Raw genomic sequence first — 24572 nt, 5'->3', positions numbered from 1 at the left:
AATTTGTTTTTATTGATGCATTGCTGATACGATTCGATGGGTGGGATTTATCATTTTGCATAGAAGAATACATTGAAGTGTATTTGGCTGCAGCTCAACGATATTTAATTCCCAATGGTATTCACACACATATTTAGCTCCCTGCATTGTGAATATTTCATTACACCATATTGCGATGTCAATTAATTGATTAATGTCAATTAATTGTGCAGCTCTAGTTATAATGAAATCATGGACATTTTTCTGTTATAATTCATTAACGTTAATTTCTTGAGTTGGCAAATGGGCAAATACTTAATATTGGCTGTGGTGGTATATGTTAACAGTTGGCATGCTGGTTTCTTTCCATTTAAAGTTCTCAGAAGAAAATTTGATTAAAGTGGAAACACTAATCTGGAATTACTGTTTTTTACTGAATTATCTATACATCTGAACCTCGAAACTAAACACCGGTTCTCTTGAGTCTGTTAAACTCGCTGTAGCTTAAAGTGGACCTATCATGCTATATTTGATTAATATATTGTAGGGCCATACCTATATAAAACATGTCTGTGAAGTTTTTTTTTCAAAACACCAAACAGATCATGCATTTTAGCCATGCCTCATTTCGCTCTATTTGCTATATTCCAGCCCTGTTTTTACGAGGGCTGATTCTGTGGCAAATGAGCTGCAGCTGACCACGCCCCCCTGCAAAGGAGGGGGGCGAGGCACGAGCGTCATGTTACCATGCTGTTACCATGCTGTTACCATGCCACGGCAACCCCCCATTCCCCTGATAGGTGGAGAGTTGCCCATATAGGCGGAGCTCCTTGTTTCTGACGTCAGAGATATTTCAAATCTGGATCAATCTGTATCAGATACGTTGCAGCCCCGTTTTGAGAGATTCGGGTATGGAGGAAAAGAGAGGGTTGTGTTTTCTGACACTTGGTGAGTTCCCTGACACACCGGGGACACATACTCATGTATAAAAGATGTACAAAAGTGCATTTTGCATGATAGGTCCCCTTTAAGCAGAGTGCAGAGCTGAACCCTTTCAGTAGCAACTTACCAACCATTTGTCATCATTATCATTCAGTAAGTGGCCAACTATAAAGCCGCTAATGAAAGAAATAAAGCTACTTTGAAAATCATGGTTATATTTGATAACTTTGAGCAATGTCAAGTATACCACTTTTGTATAATGTACCTCGTAAATCAAAGTAAGTAAAGTAGTCATTGTTATTCTTTAGAAACGCAAGTCAACTTCTCCGACTGGTAAAAATAAAACAACATCCTCCAAATCAAACTGCTTCATAATTCCATGTGATCATTTTCAGCTATATATTTATTTTGTACAATAAAGACATTTGCAGATGAATTTGAGGGAGAGCATTATTTGTTTTCAACTTTTTATGGATAGCGCGATAATATCGTGATTTCGTTTACCAATGATAATTATCAAGGGAAATCTGATGTTATACACTTTTGTTTAATTTATAAGAGATCAACCAAATTTGAATTGGAATATTGGTCATAAAAACTGCATTTGTATATGTTTAATTATCTGTTCAGCTCCCATATATAAGATATTCAGGGAGATGTATCTATGTTGCCTGATGTGGCACAGTTACCACATGTGGGGGCGAGGATATTAGAGTGAGTTAGTGCAGAATGATACATCCTGGCAGAGGCCCGTGTGTGTGAGCCATGGCTGTCATGCAAGCCTGATATCATTTCAGAGCTGGGTCGCTGCCGAGTGTGTGTTTGATAGATGTGGGTCTGCAGTGTGTGTGTGTGTGTGTGTGTGTGTGTGTGTGTGTGTGTGTGTGTGTGTGTGTGTGTGTGTGTGTGTGTGTGTGTGTGTGTGTGTGTGTGTGTGTGTGTGTGTGTGTGTGTTGTCAGACTAACCATCGTCCTTTTTACAGCTTTGTGTCGAATGTGTGGGAGAAACATAAACATCCTCATGATAGTTGATTTTATAACGTATTGATATGTTTTTCTATAGAAATGCCAGTTAACTTCTCTGACTGCTTTAAATAAGGCAACATCTTCGAGATCAAACAACTGCATAATTCAGTGCGATTATTTTCAACAATATACATTTTTTGCACAATAAACAAAGTTATAAATTTATTTGACTGATAGCTCATTTTTAGTCTACTTTTCTTTAGATATTGCGATAATATCATGAAATCTTTGTTATCGTCTAGTGAGGATCTTACCATCCTGTTTAATTCATAAGAGTTAAGGCTTAAGGCTAAATGGAAATATGGGTCAGCCGTCATGCCGTGTTACAGCTTTGTGTCAAATGTGTTGGAGATAAAGATCCTCACTATAGTTAGTGATTTAATAACTTATTGATGGTTTTGTGTCTTTAATCTGTTTATGTTGTTCAAGGATTCAAATGGTAGCTTGGGTGATAAAAATCCCCAACAATATCTGTAAAATATATATATTTTTAGTTCAAATTGTTTGTTTATGCATCGTAATGTGCAAGCTCAAGAGGCACAGCAGCTGCTCCAATATTCAAACAGTCCTCTCAGTGCTTTGGAAAGTTTCAAGTTCTCAGAGTGGTATTGATTGCCTCCAATCAATACCAGTGGGCAACCCAATTGGGTCTCAATGACTTCTGTGTGTGTGTGTGTGGGTGTGTGTGTGTGTGTGTGTGTGTGTGTGTGTGTGTGTGTGTGTGTGTGTGTGTGTGTGTGTGTGTGTGTGTGTGTGTGTGTGTGTGTGTGTGTGTGTGTGTGTGTGTGTGTGTGTGTGTGTGTGTGTGCATGTGTGCATGTGTGTGTGTGTGCATGTGTGCATGTGTGTGTGTGCATGTGCATGTGTGTGTGTACATGGGCAATGTGTGGAAAGAAATGGACCGTATAGTATACTGAAATGTTCTGTGTGTATGTGTGTAAGTGTTTGTGTGAGTAAGTGAGTATGTAGGCATGTGCATGGGTGTATGTGTGTGTGTGTGTGTGTGTGTGTGTGTGTGTGTGTGTGTGTGTGTGTGTGTGTGTGTGTGTGTGTGTGTGTGTGTGTGTGTGTGTGTGTGTGTGTGTGTACATATCAGATGAGACAAAAAAATTGCATTGATTGTATATGGTTACCATGGAAACAGCAATAACAAAACAAAAATCAATATTGGTGTTTTTAAAGCACACCATGTTATCCTTTGTTGTTTGTGTTTATTCTATACAGTAGCAAACAAATAAATCCAGAACAATCTCAGAGAAAGAGAAGTGTATCAAATCAATGAGAACTTAATGAGAAGATGTTTTCCTCTCTTATTGATATTGGCATGCATCACTGTGAGTTATCTCAGCTTTATTTCCATAGAAAAACTCTGTATGGATGTTACCTTCTCTCAAACTGTAATACATGGGGGCCATTGTGTTTCTTTCAAATGTCTCATTTCTATTTACACAAGTTAAGAGCCGATCTGACCAGGCAGCCTCGCTCTCTGCTGCGTCTATCCAGTGAATTACAATTCAAGGTTGATTTTAAGCTGCACTTGAATCTCTGATTTTCTCTAACTGGCCTCCGTCTGAAAAACAAAGGCCATGAGTGACAGCACACAGCAGGAAATCAAATATGCAGAGTCACCAGACAAATACTGGGCCATGTTTTCTAATATCAAAACCAACCGAGACCGCAAGAGCTCTCAAGTGCCCGAGCCCCTGCCCGCTGAGTCTGAAATGACTGTGTCAATAGCACCAAGGCCGGAGATAAAGGTTTGATGTTACGACTCAAGATTACAGAGAGAGACAGGCTGACACACAGAGCGGGAACGAGTATTTATGTGTGTGTGATAGCAAAATAACAAGTGCAGGGGAAGGAGAGAGATAGATGTAGGGAGGAGAGGGACAGATAACTGCATTAGCCAGCCCCGTTCCCCCCCCCCCCATGCTGTCTGATCCGGAGCGAGTGTTGGGGTTGTGGGACATGCTTTGCATTTTCATCCTCGAGGCTATACCATTCAGCATTTTAAAGCTTCATTTAGTCATTCTGGCTTTTTTTCTTCAAGAACACAGCAATTAATAAGTCACATCGGGTATCTTTAGGAGATCTTTTTCCTCTGCTAGTTTGCTGATCTTAGAAAGAAATTCTAGTGGGAGAGGATAGACAATCATCTAATGAAAGCTCTTAACAGTATTTGCTATTGGTATGACCTTTAAGTGGATATAGAAGAGGATTATACAGAAGACAGAAGGTTGGAGCTCTATTGATCAGCTCCACCTTTGAAGTAGAGTGTACATCAGCCAACTATAATATATATAAACTACAGCCTTGGAGACACTAATAAGCCATACTGGCTGACACCTGTCAAGCTTTGAACAGTACAAGACCCTCCCACAAGCATCTCTCATGTCAGTTCTTCTGAATGACGTGCATATTGATAATCGATTAGTTTGAAGTCCAAGAGTAATTAAATGAATGATGGATTGAGCTAAGTGAAAAGAGGGTGGGAAGCATATGACAATTCATACATTCTGCTGATACCTTTTGTTCCCTTAATAGGTCAATTCATTCGGACAAAAAGTGCAAGGTTTGTGAGCCAAACATGTCTAATGACATTTACTTTTCCTCAAATATTTCGCAATGGCTCTGAGGAAGTTTTCACAGCGCCTTTCATTTTTCAGTAATGTCGCATACTACCTAAATCCATCCCCATCAAGTAAGAGGATAGGAGGGGTGAATGTGTTTCCAAAAAGGCGGCAGGCTTTGCCCATAAATCTGATTCCGTGTTCCAGAGGAGCCCTCTCTCCCTCATGGGCTGTCAATAGCCCTCCACTGACCTTGTGAAACATTGACTATTCCCCAAAGTGAGCTCGCCTGGCTGAAACACAACACACGTCCACTCCTGTCTCAGTCCATCCGAGCAGGAGACTAAAGCCTGAAGAGATCTGGAGTGGTAATAGCAATTGAAGGGATGCCTGTGTGTTCCAGCACTACAAATTACACAAATATGATTTGGAGACATTCAAACAGTAGAACAGAACAGGCGTGCATGGGAGGGGAATATTTAGTAAATATGCGAAAACAACTATCATCCTTTGCACACTTGCATTAATCTCCTCGTCAGTTCGTCTCCAACGTAGGCTACAGCATAAGTAACACATCGTGTCCGCTAAACACAAGTATAGCCAGAGGGACAGTGTGATCTGCGGGTTTGTTTAGACATTATGACAAGAACACAAGTAGGCTACCAGTGCCCGGGGAGTGGAGGAAAGCTCCTGGGCAGATTCCGTTTCTACAGTGCAGAGATTCACCCGAGAGCCACATTATCAAACTCGGCGTGGTAACACTGCGCCAACACAGATGCACCACTCCTCATAAGCCCATAGCGCAAGGTAATGTGAACGTACCTGGTTTTTATGCCGAGTCCCATCTTCGAGTTCTGAAGAGCTGTTCATGATTCCCCATTGGTCATTTACCACATACTACGGAGAATCTGCGCATCAGAGCCGCCTGTTTGTTCCCGGCGAAACAGAATAAACCCGCTCCTTTCAAGTCTTTACCTGTGATTAAGACTACTCCATGGAAAAATGGGGTATTAAACGTGGAAAAAAACAAGGGAGGCACAACTAGGCTACTTCTGCGACTCAGCACCTGCACGCATCGACCAAATTACGCACCAACAATTCCTCCCGAGAGTCTCCTGATTATCTGGCCATTATTCCAATTAAAAATAATGAAAAGCAGTGTTCACGGGCTCCAGGGTTTGTAATATGACTCACGATCGCGCCTGAATTATGCCGGATTTCAGAATAAACAAAAATCAACCCCAAAATGATTCCGAAAGAAAGTCGCAGTCCTTTTACTCCAAAAAAAGAAACCGAGAAAATCTTCTCAGATTGCAAAGTGCAACCTGACTTTTTAGTCCATCCACTCCCGTTTCCAGGGGACTTCAGAACGACAGGTTAGGGTCCAGAACAGGTACAGCGGGGGTGGGATAGCAGCTGCGTTCCTTTTCCTGCTTTATTTAGAAGACTCCGAGTCCGAGGGGATGGAGAGAAAGAGCCTCCCTTATTTGCGCCAGGCTGCTCTGGCTGGTGTTACACAGAGTTGTCTTTGACGAGGCGGGTGAGGGCTGGGAAGGATTTGCGAGCTCCACTAGTGTGCCGCACGGCGTGCTCAGTGCCTCCGACTGTCAATCAGTGCGTCCCTGCGGTGCGCACGCCGCGCTCCAAGGCAGCGTTCTCTCCCTGCGCCGGCCTCCTCAGCTACTGCTGCTGCTGCGCCACCCCGCCTGCTGCTCCGCTTCCAAAGCACCGTGGACCTTCCTGTTCCACTGCAACCCAAACGGGAGCACATTGATGGTGCATGTGTAGACTACAAACTGTGTAATGGGTTAATGTAACATAATCCCTGAGAGCAGGTTGATGACAAAACCCTCCTGCAGGATGAGAAACGTGTGCAAATGTATTCAACACGTTACAAAGAGTCTCTTCCCATATTGTGTTTACCAGATAAGATTTAGTGATAATCTCGAAGTGTGAATGACAGTGCGACAACACCAAACACTTGGAAGTAAGTGACAGCTTTTGGAAATGGAGCTACTTTCTTAGTTTAAAGCAGAGGTAGTATAAGATCTTAAACGTATTTATCATTTAGCCTTTCTATATTTTATTGCACACAAATTAACTGAAAACCACAAGAAACCTTTCCAAGATGTATCACAGTTTCTCTGAGGTCATCCCGGAGATCATTGCATATTGTGCAAAAAGTGCAAATGAAGTGACTGGGCAATGCAAGATAGGCTACAGCAGGAAACACTCTGAACACATGACAGAAATGAGCAATAATATTGAAAGTATAGGAAGATGCACCAAGCTGATTAAGAGGCTTGGGTCTGATTTCCAAACAGGAAACACTCTCAACCACTGATTATTATAAAGGGTTATCACAGGGCTCTTGAAGAACCAGCTGGGTTAACATGAGAGCTCTTATGTTTGAACTCCAGATATACATGAATCAACACGTTCCTTCAGAAATCAATTCCCTCATGGACAGTTTTCAGTGAGCGGTGTTGACAGGTGTTGACAGGAAGCACAGCACCAAAGACCCCCCCCCCCCCCCCATCCTCTTATAGACAGTCATTACTAATAATCAATAATGTGGTCCAGCAGGGTTGTCATGTTTTTGCTCAGTTAAAGAACAGATGATTAGAGGTCTGATCATCGGTGCATGGACTGAGGCACGTGTAAGGTTATTCATCCCTGTGATAAACCTGTACCCACCATGGAGGGGGAGAGGAAAATGCAAAATAGGGTCACTGCTGCACAATGTGCGTTGTCAGCAGGTCTTACATCCCCAAGTGGATTGAGGGTATGTAAATAAGGGGAATACTTTGTCACGGATGACAGGATCTAGAACACATAGAAAGTTAAATGTTATGAAATACTGCATAACCTTTTTTTGTGTTCTGAGACTTTATTTTGTGCGTAAAAAATTAAATAATTGTCTTGTGGATCAGCGTATCAACATTTGGCGCTTTCACAGAGTACTTTCCCCCGTACTTTTACCTTTTAGTTCCGATAGTTCCTGGGATTTTGCGTTCACACCAAAAAGAGAACTAGTTCATGAGAACTTCCCCCCCCCCCCACCTTTTAAGTTCCTGCTAGAGAGGTGGTACTGTCCTGGGGAGAAAAAAGTTCCAATTTCTGATTGGCTGGGCGAATTGCAAACCACGCCCCGTAAAACTTGGAAAAGTGTTGTGAAGCCGCCATTGTGTTTGCTGGCATTAGCATTATTAGCATTAGCATTAGCCCCGCGCACCAACGCAGAGAGACTAACTTATGGCAACACAAAAGAAAACATGGGAGTGCATCGAGATGAGGAGGTGTCGGCGTTCTGGCGATTTACTCGGAAGGCTACAGTAGAAGCTGCTAGCCAGTCCCCAACTCCGGGGACTTCCGGCCGGGGACTTCGGGTGGCAGTATACACCGTGAAGTTGTTTGCGACCTGCCAGTAAACCCAAAGAAGAAGAAGAAGAAGAAGAAGAAGAAGAAGAAGAAGAAGAAGAAGAAGAAGAAGAAGAAGAAGAAGAAGAAGAAGAAGAAGAAGAAGAAGTGATGTTGGCGGCTTCATTTGCCTAACGGTACGTCCACACAGCAGCTTTAGACGAATCTTCCACCACTTCCAACGCTTCTCTGCCCATTGACTTTGAATGGGGATGACGTCACTTTGCCTCAACTTTTGAAGCTGAGCTGGAAGCGTCAAATCACGTTTATGCAAATCTGACAGTAGAAGCGCTAGCCAATCAAACCGCGTGTAAGCAGGGAGAACCAGACCGCAGTTCATTTCCTCATATTCCAAACGAGAAATTACGGTAGCAAATCACCCGGTTCTTTACGATCAGAACTATTAACAGGATACAAACCGGAGGAACCAGGCATGGAGGGAGGTGGCAGAGACAGTGGGTGAAGCTGGTAGGTCTTCGCCTGTTTGGGGAGTTTATATATATATATATATTGCTCGCATAAAATCCCCGGGGTTTTTTGCTTTGTATGTCGGGGGCGGGAGATTCATGTGATTGGTTGTTGGTCGCATTGCTCGCAAAAAATCCCCAAGCTGTCAGACACGCCCAGCTCCAAGATTTTCAAGATTTTTGAAAAGCTGCTGTGTGGACGTACCGTAACGGCCCCTACACACGGCGGCGTGCGTTGCCGCTTGGCGGTGGGCGTGTCTTGAGCTTGGGGAGTCAACGCGAGCAACACGACCAACAACCAATCACATGAATGTCCCGCCCCGGACATACAAAGCAAAGCATTCATGCTACATCCAAGCTGGCTAAATATACTGCCTATGCTTATTAGCTGTCCATTCAAACAAAGTACACTGGATATAAACTCCCCAAACAAGCGAAAACCTACCAGTTTCCCCCACTGTCTTTGCCACCTCCCCCCATGCCTGGCTCCTCCGGTTTGTATCCCTGTATGTAAAGAGGGACTGGTCATAGAGTACCGGGTGATTCCCTACCCCCACGATAATTTTCTCCTCCATTTGTTGACATATGGGAAATAACTGCGGTCTGGCTCTCCCAACATACACGCGGTTTGATTGGCTAGTGCTTGTACTGTCAGATTTGCATACGCGGGATTTGATTGGCTGACGCCTCCGTCGAGGCGGCAAAAGTAGACCATTGCTCTACTTTTGCTACTTTTGCAGCGAGCACCGCGAGAGAAGCTACGCTTTGCTCCCACAATGCAGTTCGGCGAATCGTGACGTCACCCCATTCAAAGTGAATGGGCAGAAGCGTTGAAGCGGCAACGCACGCCGCCGTGTGTAGGGGCCGTAATCCTCCCCCAGGGACTTATTCCGGTGTGAACGTGATCTGCTCCGGGAACTAAAGAGTTCCGATGAACTAAGTTCTGGGAACTAAGTACGGCAAAGCACTTGGTGTGAAAGCGCCTATTGTGTCTGTGTTACCCACTTATGGGCACAGGGTGTCTATTATTCAGAAGGCCATTGGTGTGATCCCTGCCCTCTGCAGTCAACATGTTGAAGAGCCCTTGTCAAACTCATATTGCTCCTCTATGTGTGGTATTTAAGTGTAGGTCGCTTTGGAGAAAAGTTTCATAAATAACATGTATTGTTATGTAATCATGCACCTCTGTAGTAATAATACTGCTAAAAGTATTGTTTAAAGCACTTCTCTGCTAAGTATTATGTAATAGTGCATAAGCAACAATCTAAGTCAAATTAACCACATTTTATTAACTCAGAAATGGTGTTTTATCAGTAATAACAGCGTTGGTTTGATCAGATTTGGTTGACAGCAGTGGGAGTAACCCTGTCTGTTAACTCTCAACTCTACCTTTAGTGAAGTTAAACTAAGACCATAAAACATTGAAAATATGTAAAATGTTGAATACAAAAACTTGCATTACAGACGTTGGAGCTTAATTCTGATTGGACCAGGGAAGTGATATCACATGTTTCAAACTGAGCTTTCAAAATAGTTAGAGTTGCAAAGGCAAAACCAGAAAGAGAGAGATTTACTATAATGTGAAACAAGCTTAACTGTTCTGTGTTCATGTAGGACTGCATCCTTCACAAACCAAACTGCTATATAAAATATGTTTTCAGGGCCTTTAAGCCACTGATCTGCGATGAATTTTCCATTTCCAAACCATCTCCAAAAGCCAGAGTGCTGAAACGATAAAGTTTTTTCATGCATTTTCCAAAGGGCATAGAATAACTGAGAATTATTGTCAGTGACACACATTCCTTCAATAAGCCATCATTATTCTATTAAGGGAATACATTTCCTTTACTGAGAGAATAAGAAGCCAATTTAAAGTCACACAAAGGGTCAGAAAGGAAATAAATGCCTCAAATGTTTGATTAAATACAGCTTATAGAAATGTGTTGACATGAATTATGTATGAGTGTTTATAATCATATTCGGAATGCATAATGAATTGTGTCTGCATGTGGTAAGGTTCACGAATAATAACATAGGTATTTGTTATATGTGCACATGTATGTTAATGTGTAATGTATGATTGAAAGTGAATGTGTGTGTGCATCAACAACACTATGGTTTGTGCATGGAGTGGATGTCGGGAACTTTTCTTTTAAAACAGCACAATCAGGAGAAGTTCTATTGACAAGGTCAATTGTTTGCATGAATCAACAATTTTCTATTGACATGATTTTTATTCATTGTGAATATGAGTTGGCGACATGCATTTCTTTGTAGGAATCTATACAAAAAAAGTCAAAATGATTATGTCATGGATCATATGTAAAAAGCGACACATTGATTTGTGTTCACTGGAACAAAAGGCAGTTAACACCAAATGTCTTTACGCGCCAAGGTGGTGGTTCATTTTGATTAAAAAAAGAGAAAATGTGCAAACATTGCACATTTGCTGACAAATGGGAGCGGTATTGAATTTAGTCTAACCTCCCGGGCATTTGACACATTTTATAATAATATAGTGATTTCCTTCAGAATGAATCAGCCATGACTTTAATATCAAAGGGAATATACCAAATATACAGCAGGGAACACCATTGTTGGTAAAACCGTCACACCAACATGTCGTTGTCTGAAGATGTGTGTGTTTGCAGGTGTGTGTGTGTGTGTGTGTGTGTGTGTGTGTGTGTGTGTGTGTGTGTGTGTGTGTGTGTGTGTGTGTGTGTGTTCAGTTCTGGCCCCATATTTGAATGTCACTGAAACCTGATCAGCCAAAGACATTCAGAGGAAGAGGAGAAGTCTCCAAGGAAGAGCTGTTTATCTCTACAATTAGCCCAAACAATACAGCCATTCATTGGCTTTGCCTCCATATGTGTCCTGATATCCAAACAAGCATGTGTGTGCATTTTATTTGTTATGCGTTGCCAAGCCTTGCCTTTTTTATTCAATCTTGTATGAGATTTGCCTCCCCTTTGGCTGTGGTTTTTTTCTGAATGTTCACGCTTGGAGTGGCAGCAAGACAAATGCACACAACTGTGAAGAACCAACAGGGTGGACTGCCCTTCCCAAAATGCCAAGCCTATAATTTGCAAAACGACTTGCAAAAGGAAGACAGGAAGAAAAGGAAGAAGAATGTGTCTGAAGGAAGAAAGTAAAAGGAAAGAATACGTGCAAACACAGAATGCCATTGAGTTGGTTATGGGATAATATTGTCTGGAAACCGACAGCAGCTTAAATCTACTAAGAAGTTTCAGTTTATACGCAAGCAAATTCATTGTACATTGGCACAGCACAAACATACACATGCACATCCAAACACACACCAAATAACGGCAAACATAATCAAAGTGTCAGTCCCTATACTCTCATCAAAAGAATTCAGTGAAAAATCAATAAGGGTCACAAACAGAGGCAGAGCGGGCCTAGGGAGAACTCTCTGCCGTTATTAATGTATAATGATGGTCTTTCTCAAGATTCTCCAGAGGAGGGGCAAAGCACTCGCACCTCTGAAGTGCAAAGTCAAAGGCAGTGTTGCATCTCTCCCTGGCCGCTCTGTTAATTCCCTAACTTAGCCCGAGGTTAGCCATAGGTGTGGGACATGATTGAGGTTACTGATACATGAGATTCTTTGCAGAGCTCTTCACTCTGCCCTCTCCCTCCTTCAGGTAGAATATCAACCCTGTGGGGCAAAGCTCTTTCATCAAACGCAAACACATACTCACACATACGCAAACACACACTCTTGACGGTGGAGTGAGTACACTGACTGAGTCTGGTTGCTCAGTCGTAGAGGTGACATTTACTAGTGAGGGTATTAGACGCAAATCTGGGAAATGGAATTCCATAAGCGGTGGTGGTGCTTGATGATGATCACAAAAGTGATTGTAATGATTATGAGCGTGGAAATGTGGTGGGTGTTTCAAACACTTTATGATCGGCATGCCCTCTTTTTTCATGGTTTCATTACTGTCTCCAAGCTATACTCAGCATGGGAATGTTCTCGATATGTAACGGAGCATTTATAGAACGGACCATATTCCGAGCTCTGCGTTCGTCTTCTTCTTCTCGGCTTCCATCGTCTTCAGTGAGTCAGTTCTTCCTTTGTTGCTTTTGAAACTTGGATCCATGTTTCCAATCCAGTAGCTGATGTTGTATGACTCACGTTGCCTACCCCGTGATTTGTCGTCACTGTCTCGTTAGAGTTCGGTTTGCCTCTTGGCTCGCCGCCAGGATGTCTCTGTGCACCGCCTTGCCGTGTTTGTTGAATGGTTTGTAATTATCCGCGGGCGTCCCTCGGGCAATGCTCCCAGCATCCCCTGCAAGTATAGAGGCCTCCAAACACCAATGAACCTTTTTATTTTGGAGTGATGAGAGCAGCAGGAGGATTTGAAACCCACCCATCATAAGAAGAAGAAACCCACCGGTGAATGTTTACCTGCGACTTTATCGTCTTTTGCAAGCAACACTCCACTCACTCACTTATTTCCATTTGCATTTCCATTTACACACTATCTTTACTGCATGGCATCCAACAAGCATACCTGCTAAATACATTCAAGTATGTGATCCTATTGCCCCCTCAAGGAACGTGAGTTCTTTAATGCAGTTTTTCATGCAAGGCTGAACTCCCACGGAGGTTTAAATCCAATCTCTACCTCTTTGGGGGATTGGGAATGAAGAAGGCAGGCAGTAATCCAAACATACTTGTTCTTGTAATGTCTTATAATTCCATTAAGACTCTTTACCCCCTGCTGGGACATTCCTATACCTGTGGTGTAGCCCAACCCTTTCCATTAAATCCCTTAGAATTTCAGACCACGGATATTTACCTCTTCAGACTTTATTGAGCGAGATAGCCTGGTTAAAATGTCACCTTATTCCTGTAACAGTGGCAAACCACAAAATAAATTGCAGCTTTAAATGTATTTAGATCATGCAAAAGTTGAAAACACACGTCATCCTACACTGTAAACAAGGCACATCATTATTCTGATGCCGTAGTTAGCTGTTGGGTAAGAGAGCATGCTTCAATACGTTTTAATCCTCTGACATCTACAGATAGTGTAACCAGCCCAAAGTGAAAGATGCATTAAATAGCACACTCCATGCTGAAGGGTCATTAGAAAATGTTTCCTTTTAAAATAACTAATTGTGTCAAAGTATTTTACAAAAAGTGTAATGCACCTGTTTGGTTCGGTAGGTTTACATTACCACAATTGTTTCCTTTAGCTTGCGGCACAAATTATTCAAGGTTTGATGCAATTGTCAGTCGCAAGTCGTCTTCGGCAATTCAGTAATGTTAAAGAGGCCTAATTAGGCTTGTTGGGGTTGTCCCTTCCTGTAGTGTGTTATGGTGTTTGTGCATGTAAATCAGGGATGGGCAAATGGCGGCCCTCAGATTAATTTATAAACAACGTAATTAATAAAAAAATTGTTTTACTTGTAGTACTGATACAGTCCACTACACTCCTAGTTATGTCGCCAGCTGCGTACATGATTTTGTTCGACAGCCAAATACCGCAAAATAATCTGTGACGCATTTGTGTGTATTGTGTATAAGAAACACCGGCTGTTGTTATGCCTGCTATGACGTTAAGTTACCGCTTGTAATTATGCCTTTACAAGCTTAAAAGTTGTATTTATCATCTGAATTTGGTGAAACAAGTTTAATATTCTGAAAACCAAGACTTTGTTTATTTGAAATCAGATGAAAACAAACTGTCACGGACTCTGCCGTGTTATCTATGATTACTACACGCTTTTCATTCATAATTTCAGCGGGAGGGAGGGGGAGTGGTGCTGAGGAACAGCAGAGACAGGCTACAAGTGTCTTAGTTAGGTTCAAGTTAGACAACTAATGTCTGGGTTAGTGTTCAGGACTTCATGTTTATGTCATCTAAATATTTAATCTTAATGCACACACATTTTCCGTGCTTTCCAATAGTTTAAAATAGTTTTATTCCACTGTTAAATAACCTGTTCAATACAAACATGCCACATGTAACAATTAAATAACATTTCTGTGAACTGATATTTGCTTAGTGAGCTTATTAGAGGATGTTCCCTGAAAGATTGTAAAATGTCAATGAAGATGTCAGACTTAGTATATTTGTTAATAATTACATACAACACATGGAATTTGTGTGTGTGTGTGTTCCAAGTGAATCTGCGACCCCCTGGTGGCCAGTACATACATGATGTGGCCCACACCACCATCCCTGATGTAAATGGTCTAAAGGCTAAAATCCCTGTGTTCCTCTCAAACAACCTAATGTGCAACTAATCCACTTCTCCAGGATGTAATCTGAATTTGAAAGTTTGTGATCCTTTCCCTGTATGTGTTGGGACTGCACTGTGTGACCGCGGTGATCGGGAAAGGAAACAGATGGAGTGTTCGAGAGAGTCTCTCCAGGGGGGCTTTCAGGAGACGAGAGATGACTACTTCACTCAGCCCGTGTCAATGCACTTTCAGGTGAAACCGAAGAGACGGAACGAAAAAGAAGAATGAAAATGATATATAATAATCATAATACCACAGTCTCTCTGCTTGAAATATTGCAGCTATTATGTTGATGACAGATAGGCTAGACAGATGTCAACCCACTCAATCCTGGCTAGAGAGCAGAGCAAAAGAGTGATGTGTACGTTGAGTACACGGATTAAATAGACTCAAGTCTTCCATCTTCGTTTAAGAAAATAGGGGCAAAAAGAAATCAATCAGTGTACAAATACCTTAAATTACTGAGTTGGGTCGCAAGCCAAAGAGTAAGGAGGATCTCTCCAACAAAAGCTTTGGCTCCCCTCAATACGTTTGGCCTTCTGTCTTGAAACTCCATCCTTCAATATACAATGCCAACAAAGAAAACCAACTGTTTGAATAATTGATGCTTGGCTAAACAGACTGGATGCTGTTGATATTTGTTTTAGGCTAAACTCTGCTTTCAATCAGTCTGGGAGGAGTTTCTAATTCTGAATCAATTGTGTTCAAAAGCTGGTCAAATTGGACTAATTTAATGTTTTTTTGAATAGGGAAAATATCCGCTCTCGGGGTGGACACCCTCTCAGCCCTGGTCTGGATGAGATATACAGTACCGTAAGTATTTTTAGATCTATTAAAAAAGTATTCCCCACATCGAATAGTGTCTCCTGAGGAATTAACATGCAGTAGCACAATGGAGACACGGGAGTTTAACACTGGCTATATGCCAGCTCTTGGTAGTCATCCAATTAACGCTTTAGTTTGAGTTAATGTATTGTCATGCCCTTTTGAAGCCTACAATAGAGGATTCTTGTTACAATGACTCAACCAATAAACACAACACCACTTTGTACAAAATGTAACCTGCCTTTCTTTCTGAAGCTAATATCATGGTATGTTGTTTGAATGCAATGACATTCATTTAGCGCATGTGCTTTAAATGATATCCTCCCGCACTTCATCATGCTTTGAAGTGTAACCATACAGCTTAATTATAAAGACAGAGCAAACGGTGGTAATGGATTTGGTTAATAAACCGACATCATACCGACTACCTCGAGCGACACGACTGTCCCTCGGGTATTTTACAATTCAACAACCTCCAAAGCCCCTCAGAAGGCTGGGTCACATCAGCATTTCAAATAGTGCAACATTCAGCAACATGCATTAATTCAAATAGAAGTGTTGGGTATTAATCAATTTCCTGCATGGGGGGAATAAAACCAAGCATATATCTGACGTCGAGTTCGACTTTGGTAACCTTTAACCAGCATATTTGCACCATTGCTAATTAGCAAAAATGGAAGAGCGACCGGCTTTAAAGCACATTTAAGAAGTTGCTAAATGCTGGAATTACAACTTCCATTCATGCCATGTGGCCCAAAAGTATATATTCTCATTGGTAAATCAAGATAAATCAACAAACACTTGAATAGCCCTTATTTAAATGTTTGGTTCCTACTCGAAAGTCGAGACATTTTGGCTTCATACACCAACGGGCCACGTACGGGCCACGTCCCCAACACTGTATCTATTACTCTTTATAAATCCATGGCCATGACAGCCATGACCTTTGAGAGAACAGATATCCAAATGGAGGAAGCTATTGGAGCTTGTTCGACATGCATCTCCTATTAGATGTATTCAAGCAGCTCAGAAAGAACATTCAAACCATGTAGGCCCAATAGTAGATATAATTCAATTTAGTTTCAATAACAAAGAGATACTTATACTCGTTGTATACACAATGACATGAAAGCATATACAACTGTTCTACACTTAAAGGGAACCAAACAAATTTGAGATAATGTAAGCAAAAACACATAGTGTGAACTAAAGGATTCAAACTGTCAAAAGACCATTGGAGCCAGAACATATGGTGCACTTATATCCAGGATTAGCAAATCAATCCACAAATTGCTTTAAAAGAACCAAATGAGCCGAATGAGAATAAACTGGATTATGTTTGCTTTACAACAGGATATTAGCCTGAATTAGTACAGCCTCATTTGGTGAAAAGGGCTCCAATAGCCACTAAGTCTTTGTCTTATCCCAAATAGACTGTCTATGGCTCACAACACTCAGATGAGATTTCCACCATGTTGCTGTACTCAGATTGCCGCTCAGTTTTTGACACAACTGCAGAGTCATCTGAAGCATTCTCTAGAAGACATGAAGACTCCAGGTTGCATTTGAAGTCTTCAGTGTACAGTACAAATATAAAAGGCGAGAGGCAGGTTCCCCGCGGGGGTGCAGAGCTACCAGCTGTTCAGAAACACAGTGCCACATCTGCAGGAGCCACGATCTGTCAGGTAGTCAGGTGCTATCATTGCAGTACTGAGCCTATGGGTTTAAACTTCCACATGCATATTCAATGATAGCAATAAACCAGTGAAGGTGAATACCCCTTGAAGCAAGATATGAGTGTTTATCTATAAGCATATTAAATGTAAAAAAATCTCGGTTTATTTAAAGTCAATGCTGGAGCAAAACTAGAATAGAGTTGAACTATTACTGACATAACTGCATTAAAATAAACGAATGGAATGCTGTGAAATAAATTACAGTCACTAGATGTACTGCATGTTACAAACATTGATGTCTTATACCCAACTTCATTGAAGGGACTGCATTCAGCCAGGCATCCGATTAGACACATTGGCAATTCTTTTTAAACAATTGAAACTAAATGATAGGAAAACATGGAAAAAAATAAAAAACTGAATTCTAAATATGATGACGGTGATTATGGTGCTCAGTATCAACAGCTCTGTCCCCTAGTTAAATGCTCTTACAGAGGGACAGAATGAGCACACACTGTCTTGTATCATCTCTTTTTTGCTTTCTAACTCGCATACACGGTTTATTTTTCCCTCATTAGAGACACTGAAAACAATATGGTCTCTCCAGTCACACACAAGGCAGAGAAGATTGGATGACGGATGAAAACAACGATATCATAGTGTTTGCTTTTGCTTGATCAAACAGCCCTTCTCCACTGTGTACGAAAGGCGAAATATGATATCTGTAAAATGGCAGCTAGTTATTGAGATGTGTATTTTTTTTCTCCATTATGACTATATTTGAGCTACAGGGAATAAAAGGAGAATATTGTATAGAACGAAAAAGACTGTACGTTAGTAAATGTTAAAATTGTTTTTTAATAGTCTTGTTTAGATGCTTTAATGTTTATTGTTGTGGTTTTATCAATTAAAAAATCTACCGTTGTCTCAACCTGACATTGTAATTTGAGTTGGCGTTCGTATTAAAAAAAAGTGTACATCTCGTGGCAATCAATGGATGTATTTGACACGGTTTCATTTTAACAGGTTAGTATTTCTTCATTTGAAAGGAACCATGTACTGTAACTGTATGTAACTGTAAACATGTGATGTATGAATGTTGATTAGCTTACATTCAGTTATGCTAACATTTACCAGTTTTAAAAAGGGCCTTGAGTGTATTTCCCCTACAGATGTGTTTTTTTAAAAACATTGTTGTATTGCATTCCTATGTTCAAGTCACAGATACTTACTATTGTCAATAATACTCAAGCAAATCCAAAGAGAGCATCATATCCAAAATCGTTAGAACTTTTGACAATTACTTTTTTGCACTTATGTTCCCATCTTGTTCCTGTTGCTGCTTTAACAACCACATTTCCGTATGGGGATCAATTTAAAAGTAAATGTTATCTTATCTTAGAAATGACTGCTTTCACATCACAGTCATTTTATATTGCAATTATATTACAATATTGATTATAGCAGCTTAATAAGCTAGATTTGTTTGGCGGTGCACAGTACGTCTTGCCTTGGCACTTGGTATTGGAAAAACAGTGCCTTGCCCAGAATCAGTGGAATAGACAGAACATCTTAATCCCAGTGTATGCAACTTTGCTTGAGGTAAACAACTAAGTGCCAAATTGTATCCTCCTGCTCCCTCTCTGTTTATCTACTTTCTTCCAAAGTAAGAAAGAGAAGAAGTGCAGGAGCTGATGGTCTACTGCTGACAAGGCTGTTGCACAGCCAAACTGCTATAATTTGTAAAAGAACATAAAAAACAATTTAGGAGACAAATCTCTGGCAGCAGCCAATTGGCTCAACCCACCGAGACTTAGACAATAAACGCTTGTTCCAACTGCTTCACTCACCTGCCTGAAGTTAAATCAAACTAAACAAACCACAGATTTCTAAGCATTTGGAAAAATAAATGTTATCAAAGAGACTTCTAATAAAACATAAAAGTCTCTGGCTTTAAATTAGGAGAAAAATACGACCCTGGGTTGTGCCTTTTGTTTTGTGTATATGATCATAAAATTAACACCAACAATCCTTCTATACCTAACTATTCTTACGAAAAACAACAATACAAGACATGACGAAAAAACAGAATTTGACCTTTGAGTTGGAGTCATGTTTTGTTTTATTGCTATTACAGGGTGTATGCAGGAATCCTGAAGTCAAATGTAAAACCTGTTAAGACATTTTTTAAGACCCTTTCCACACATTTTAAGACCTCATCGCCTCTTGGAGTTTGAACCGGTTCCATTGGCCACACACTTGATCTCACATTGACTATACAGTATTGATTGTCCTTCCTCCTTATCTTCCAACCATTTGGACGCAGACTTGCATTTCCCCAAAACGATGTTATTTAACAACCAGCGTAAACGGACCTGTTCAGATGACGTCAAACCCAACGGGATGCCATAAATAAACTACAAAGAATCACACTACACACCTACGCAATGATTACATTCAGGCAGACTGTAGAACACAACCTCTTTGGACCATTTATCTACAGTTGCAAGAAAAAGTATGTGAACCCTTTGGATTCTCCACACATAGCGTTGTGTGTTCCTTCCAAACAACTCAGCGTTGGTTTCATCTGTCCACAGAACATGTTGCCAGTAGTGCTGTGGAACATCCAGGTGCTCTTTTGCAAACTTCAAACGTGCAGCAATGTTTTCTCTGGACAGCAGTGGCTTCCTCCGTGGTGTCCTCCCATGAACTCCATTCTTGTTCAGTGTTTTACATATCGTAGATTCGTCAACAGAGATGTTAGCATGTGCCAGAGATTTCTTTAAGTCTCTAGCTGACTCTCTAGGATTCTTCTTCACCTCATTGAGCATTCTGCGCTGTGCTCTTGCAGTCATCTTTACAGGACGGCCACTCCTAGGGAGAGTAGCAACAGTGCTGAACTTTCTCCATTTATAGACAGCTTGTCTTACCGTGGACTGATGAACATCAAGGCTTTCAGAGAAACTTCTGGAACCCTTTCCAGCTTTATGCAAGTCAGCAGTTGTTAATGGTAGGTCTTCTGAGAGCTCTTCTGAGCGAGGCATGGTTCACATCTGGCAGCTTCTTAAGAATAGCAAATTCAAAACTGGTGTGTATTTTTTATAGGGCAGGGCAGCTTTAACCAACACCTCCAATCTCGTCTCCTTGGTTGGACTCCAGGTTGGCTGACTCCTGACTCAATTAGCTCTTGAAGAAGTCTTTAGCCTCGGGGTTCACATACTTGTTCCACCCTGCACTGTGAATGTTTACATGGTGTGTTCAATAAAAACATGAAAACATATCATTGTTTGTGTGGTATTAGTTTAAGCAGACTGTGTTTGTCTATTGTTGTGACTTAGATGAAGATCAGAACACATTTTATGACCAACTTATGCAGAAATCCAGGTCATTCCAAAGGGTTCACATTCTTTTTCTTGCAACTGTACTTATTGAAAACAAGCTACAAAATGTAATACCTTGGAAAATGCCGTTTATTACTTTTTAATAGCCTTCATTTTCGCTAAATTGATTTATCAACTTTTAATACTTTTTAAGACCCCGTGGACGCCCTGTATTATTATATGTTCTCATAATTATTAACAAATGCCTATAATAATAATAATAATAATAATAATATATTTTATTTATAAGTGCACTTTTCATTTGCGTAAACAAAACTCAAAGTGCTACAAAATTAAAAAGGGTGAAACAAAACAACAAAAACAATTAAAACAACATAATAAAAGCTGTGACATTCATGCCCGCATGGCATAATGTGGGGGATTTAAAAATCTAGTTAAAGGCTATTCTAAAAAGATGCGTTTTTAGGCCTTTTTTGAAAGCCTCCACAGTCTGTGTGTCCTCAGCTGGCTTGGGAGGGCATTCCACAGTCTCGGAGCAGCGGAGCAGAAGGCTCGGTCTCCCATGGTCTTCAGTTTTGTCCTTGGTGGGATGAGGAGGTTTGCCTTTACTGAACGTAGGTTCCTCGTGGAGGTTTGTGGGGTGCATTTCCAGTCCGGAGACTTCAATGATGCTGGAGGATTTTCGAGCTCAACTTTATCTGCGTTCGCCATTTCAACAGTTCCTGAAATTACTGACTACATTTGAACGCATCCCTGTAATAATAATAATAATATTATTATTATTATTGTGATTATTGATTATTCGTCTTTGATTAAAAGAGTTTGCTATCCTCGCTCCTCTCAGTTTTCCACTGAAGCGACCAGGTATATATACATTTAGGCAGCAAGACAAATTATACATTCTTTCCACTACTTCATCATGAATAAATACAATAATTGAGTAACTAGATATTATGAGGGCAAAACAAGATATTAACATTCTAATAACAGTATTTTAGGGGCTTTTCAAAGTGATGAGTATTTTTCCAAAATAACATGTTCTTTTCCTCAGATGGGGTTTACGAAACGAGGACACTGCCAAAAAGTCTTACCTGGTGGCTATGCAAGATCACCATGAAGACATCAATGTTGCAGCATCAGGGCTCATCCTCAACCCAGAGCTGCCATGGATTGGTGCATCCCCAGATGGTGTCGTGACCTGTGCTTGCCATGAGCCTGGCATTTTTGAAATTAAGTGTCCTTTCAGCGCTAAAGACTGCAGTCTACTTGAATGCACCAAAGACTCGCGGTTCTGCCTGGCCGTCCCTGAGGGAGGTGTGATGAGCCTAAAGCTGAATCACAGCTATATGTATCAAGTGCAGGCACAAATGTGTGTCGCAGAGGTAATGTTCTGTAATTTTGTTGTGTGGACACCTCAATAACATTTTAAACAGCGCATCATGTTTGATGGCGCATTTTTTGATGTTGCACATTCAAAGGATGGTAAACTTCATTAGAACGGGGATACTACCAGAGTTGTTGGGTAAATGGTTTACTGTGCCACGCTTCTCCCCCACTGCAACCTCTGACAAAACATCTGAGGGACATTAAGAAGCTGACAATAAATAAGCTCTTCTTGTCAGACACTGGTCTTTTGCTTTTGTCTTCATGGTCAGGTTTTTGTTTACCCATTAAGCTTACATATTCATACAATGTAGATTGTGCAATAAATAACTGTATCTAATACTTGCAGATGCATTGTAGTATAAGTAGGAGTATTTAACAAAACCTCAAGGAACAAATACTTGGAAAAAGTGAGGTTTATTAGTTAAAAACTTGACATTTTAATGTATTAATTGTAAAGATAATAGAGAGAAGATCCAACATACATAGAAAAGGGAATAAGCATTTTGTTTCATTTAGCTGACGCTTTTATCAAAAGCGACTTACAAATAGTATCTATCTATTCTGTGGGTACCACGGATGGGCAGACATTACAAAGAGCACAGCAAACTGTTAACATCTTGTCAAGGGAAGGAGGTTGTCCTTGAGTGGCTTGAGACAGCGGGATGGTGCTCTGAAGGATAGTGTATTTGTTCCTGACCAGGCCAATGACTCTTTCCACATGGATCCTGACGGCAGCGAGTCCCCTTGTGGATTCAAGTTCCAGTGGATGCAGCTGCTGCTTGCCTTTGGTGAATGCTGGTATTTTCAACTGTGCATTATACAGTCCCACGGTGTCTTTCACATTGAAGCCTCTATCAGCAAGAACAACATCTCCTGGTGATCATTTCTCAAGATATGAGCAGTTTTCTGTAATGTACTTGTCGCTTGTGCATCCCCCCCAGCCCTTTGACACAAAGGATGTAACACCCTGTGGTGTTATAGCAATGAGATATTTTACAGTGTTGTGGTGCTTGTAATAGGAGTATGTTTGTGCACGTGCCCTTAAATTCTTTGGCTTCTCTACAACCATTTCAAAACAGTCAATGATGGAAGTGCAGTTGCTAAAATTATCCCTGAAACACATGGGCAGACTAACCTGAATTTGATCTTTTGAGGGCCAAAATATAAGTGGTGACAGTCTGACATACATGACATCTAAAGTATTGTTGAACATTCTGACAACACTGCTCTTAGACATATGAAAAAGATAAACAAAAAAATATAAAGGTAAGTTAAGCCTCATTCTCATCAGTGTTAATAAAAAGCTATGAAAGGGAGTCAGTCTTGGACCGGCTTTCACAAACCCAGACAGGAAGCCAAAAACAACCATCATTTTAGCATAGCTTGGTAGGCCTGTTAGTTCCTGTACCATCTCATCATTTCCTTTGAAGGCTTCTTCATTGAAAGACAGCACATTAACTTTGTCCTTAAGACAATTAACCTCAGCTCTTAATAGTGCACACTCGTTTGTCAATGCCTTGACTGTAGCTTGGCAGGCTGCATTTGAGCATGGTTCCACAATACCTGAGCTAAGAATGGCTTGAGAGTAACTGTGGTCATCTTTCACACATTCTACCTGTTCAACTAAGGTGATGTCAAGCCTAGTGGCATCACTGGTGCTGGAAGGTGCCACATTCTCATGGTCACTATAAGGAACCAAAGTCTCAGTCCGTTTCCTTTTCATCTGCTGAGTATGCTCAAATCTGCTGTTGGCATAGATGCTTCTCTGTCGCTGTCCAGCTGACGTACTGAGCGCAAACAGGCTGGGGATGTATCAGGACTCATGGGGTTGTCATTTTTTCTTCCTAAGCAGACAGAGGCAAACATGGTAGAATATTAATGTGTGTATAAGGCCTCCTAATAAGATAATGACAAGTATTACGATCCTTAACTTAAGTCAAAGTAGCAATAATACATGTAATATAAATACACAAGTAATTTAAGGCATGCATTCAATAATATTGAGAACGGCAATTTCTTTCTCAGTTTTCTCCCAGAAATGTGTCTTTTATTCAAATGCAGTCGGTTTCAAGCGTAAAGGAACACAGAGCAAAACTAATGCAGTCCTTTCAAAACTGGGAATATTTTACTCGTGCTATGTTACCATTACACTGCTAACGGTAATTATTATTCGGCAACTGAATTATCTATGTTGAAGTATTTAGAAAACTTATTTCTGACAAAAGAAGCTAAAAGCATCCTGGTAAAATAAAAATATAATGTAGCCTATAATGTTTGTGTCTTTGACATTAGCGCTGCTATGCAGCCACCTGTGCCCTGTACTACGAAGCCAGTTCAACAGACCCTGGATATGTTTGAGTTATCTTAAAGGGGAAAGGAAACACCAATTACAGCTATAATATTCCGGTAGTTTATTCATTTTACAATGGATATTGATCGTAATAATTATTGTATATGATATTACTTACTTATAATTAATTATCCGCCGGCCGGGTGGGGAATTCCGGGACCAGACCGCCGCCATTAGGGGAGTCCCAAATGGTGACGTCACTGGGTGGGTCTTCGCTCCGGGTATCCATACCGGAAGTCAACACAACGTAGCAGATATGGCAGCGATGGAGGAATTTTGCAATGAGATCGACGTTTTGAACGATGAATTTGAC

The 24572-nt window shown here is 40.9% G+C and overlaps 1 protein-coding gene and 1 long non-coding RNA gene across 5 annotated transcripts in view; one reads left to right on the top strand and one right to left on the bottom strand.

Moving 5' to 3' along the window:
* Nucleotides 1–6291, bottom strand: part of fibcd1b (fibrinogen C domain containing 1b) — a 194916-nt gene extending 188625 nt beyond the window's left edge. Inside the window, exon 1 of one of the 2 annotated variants that reach the window (XM_034096124.1) lies at nt 5340–6291. In XM_034096124.1, the coding sequence (XP_033952015.1) occupies nt 5340–5387 (48 nt within the window). In that variant the 5' untranslated portion in view covers nt 5388–6291. The remainder of the gene's footprint in view (nt 1–5339) is intronic. The other variant, XM_034096127.1, reaches the window with a different exon arrangement.
* Nucleotides 6292–12150: 5859 nt separating this feature from the next.
* Nucleotides 12151–22098, top strand: LOC117456425 (uncharacterized). Of its 3 annotated transcripts, XR_004553243.1 has the most exons (4): nt 12151–12311; nt 14780–14873; nt 15431–15494; nt 17761–18132. It is a non-coding gene; the product is annotated as an uncharacterized lncRNA (long non-coding RNA). The 3 variants fall into 3 exon arrangements; XR_011644171.1 differs by lacking the exon at nt 17761–18132 and adding an exon at nt 21575–22098 and having other exon boundaries at nt 12151–14873; XR_011644170.1 differs by having other exon boundaries at nt 12151–14873.
* The last annotated feature ends 2474 nt before the right edge of the window (nt 22099–24572 follow it).

Source organism: Pseudochaenichthys georgianus, chromosome 12 (genome assembly GCF_902827115.2).
Source record: "Pseudochaenichthys georgianus chromosome 12, fPseGeo1.2, whole genome shotgun sequence".
Lineage (NCBI taxonomy): Eukaryota > Metazoa > Chordata > Actinopteri > Perciformes > Channichthyidae > Pseudochaenichthys > Pseudochaenichthys georgianus.
The sequence above is the reverse complement of the archived record's forward strand: the minus strand, read 5'-3'. Positions and strand labels throughout refer to the sequence as shown.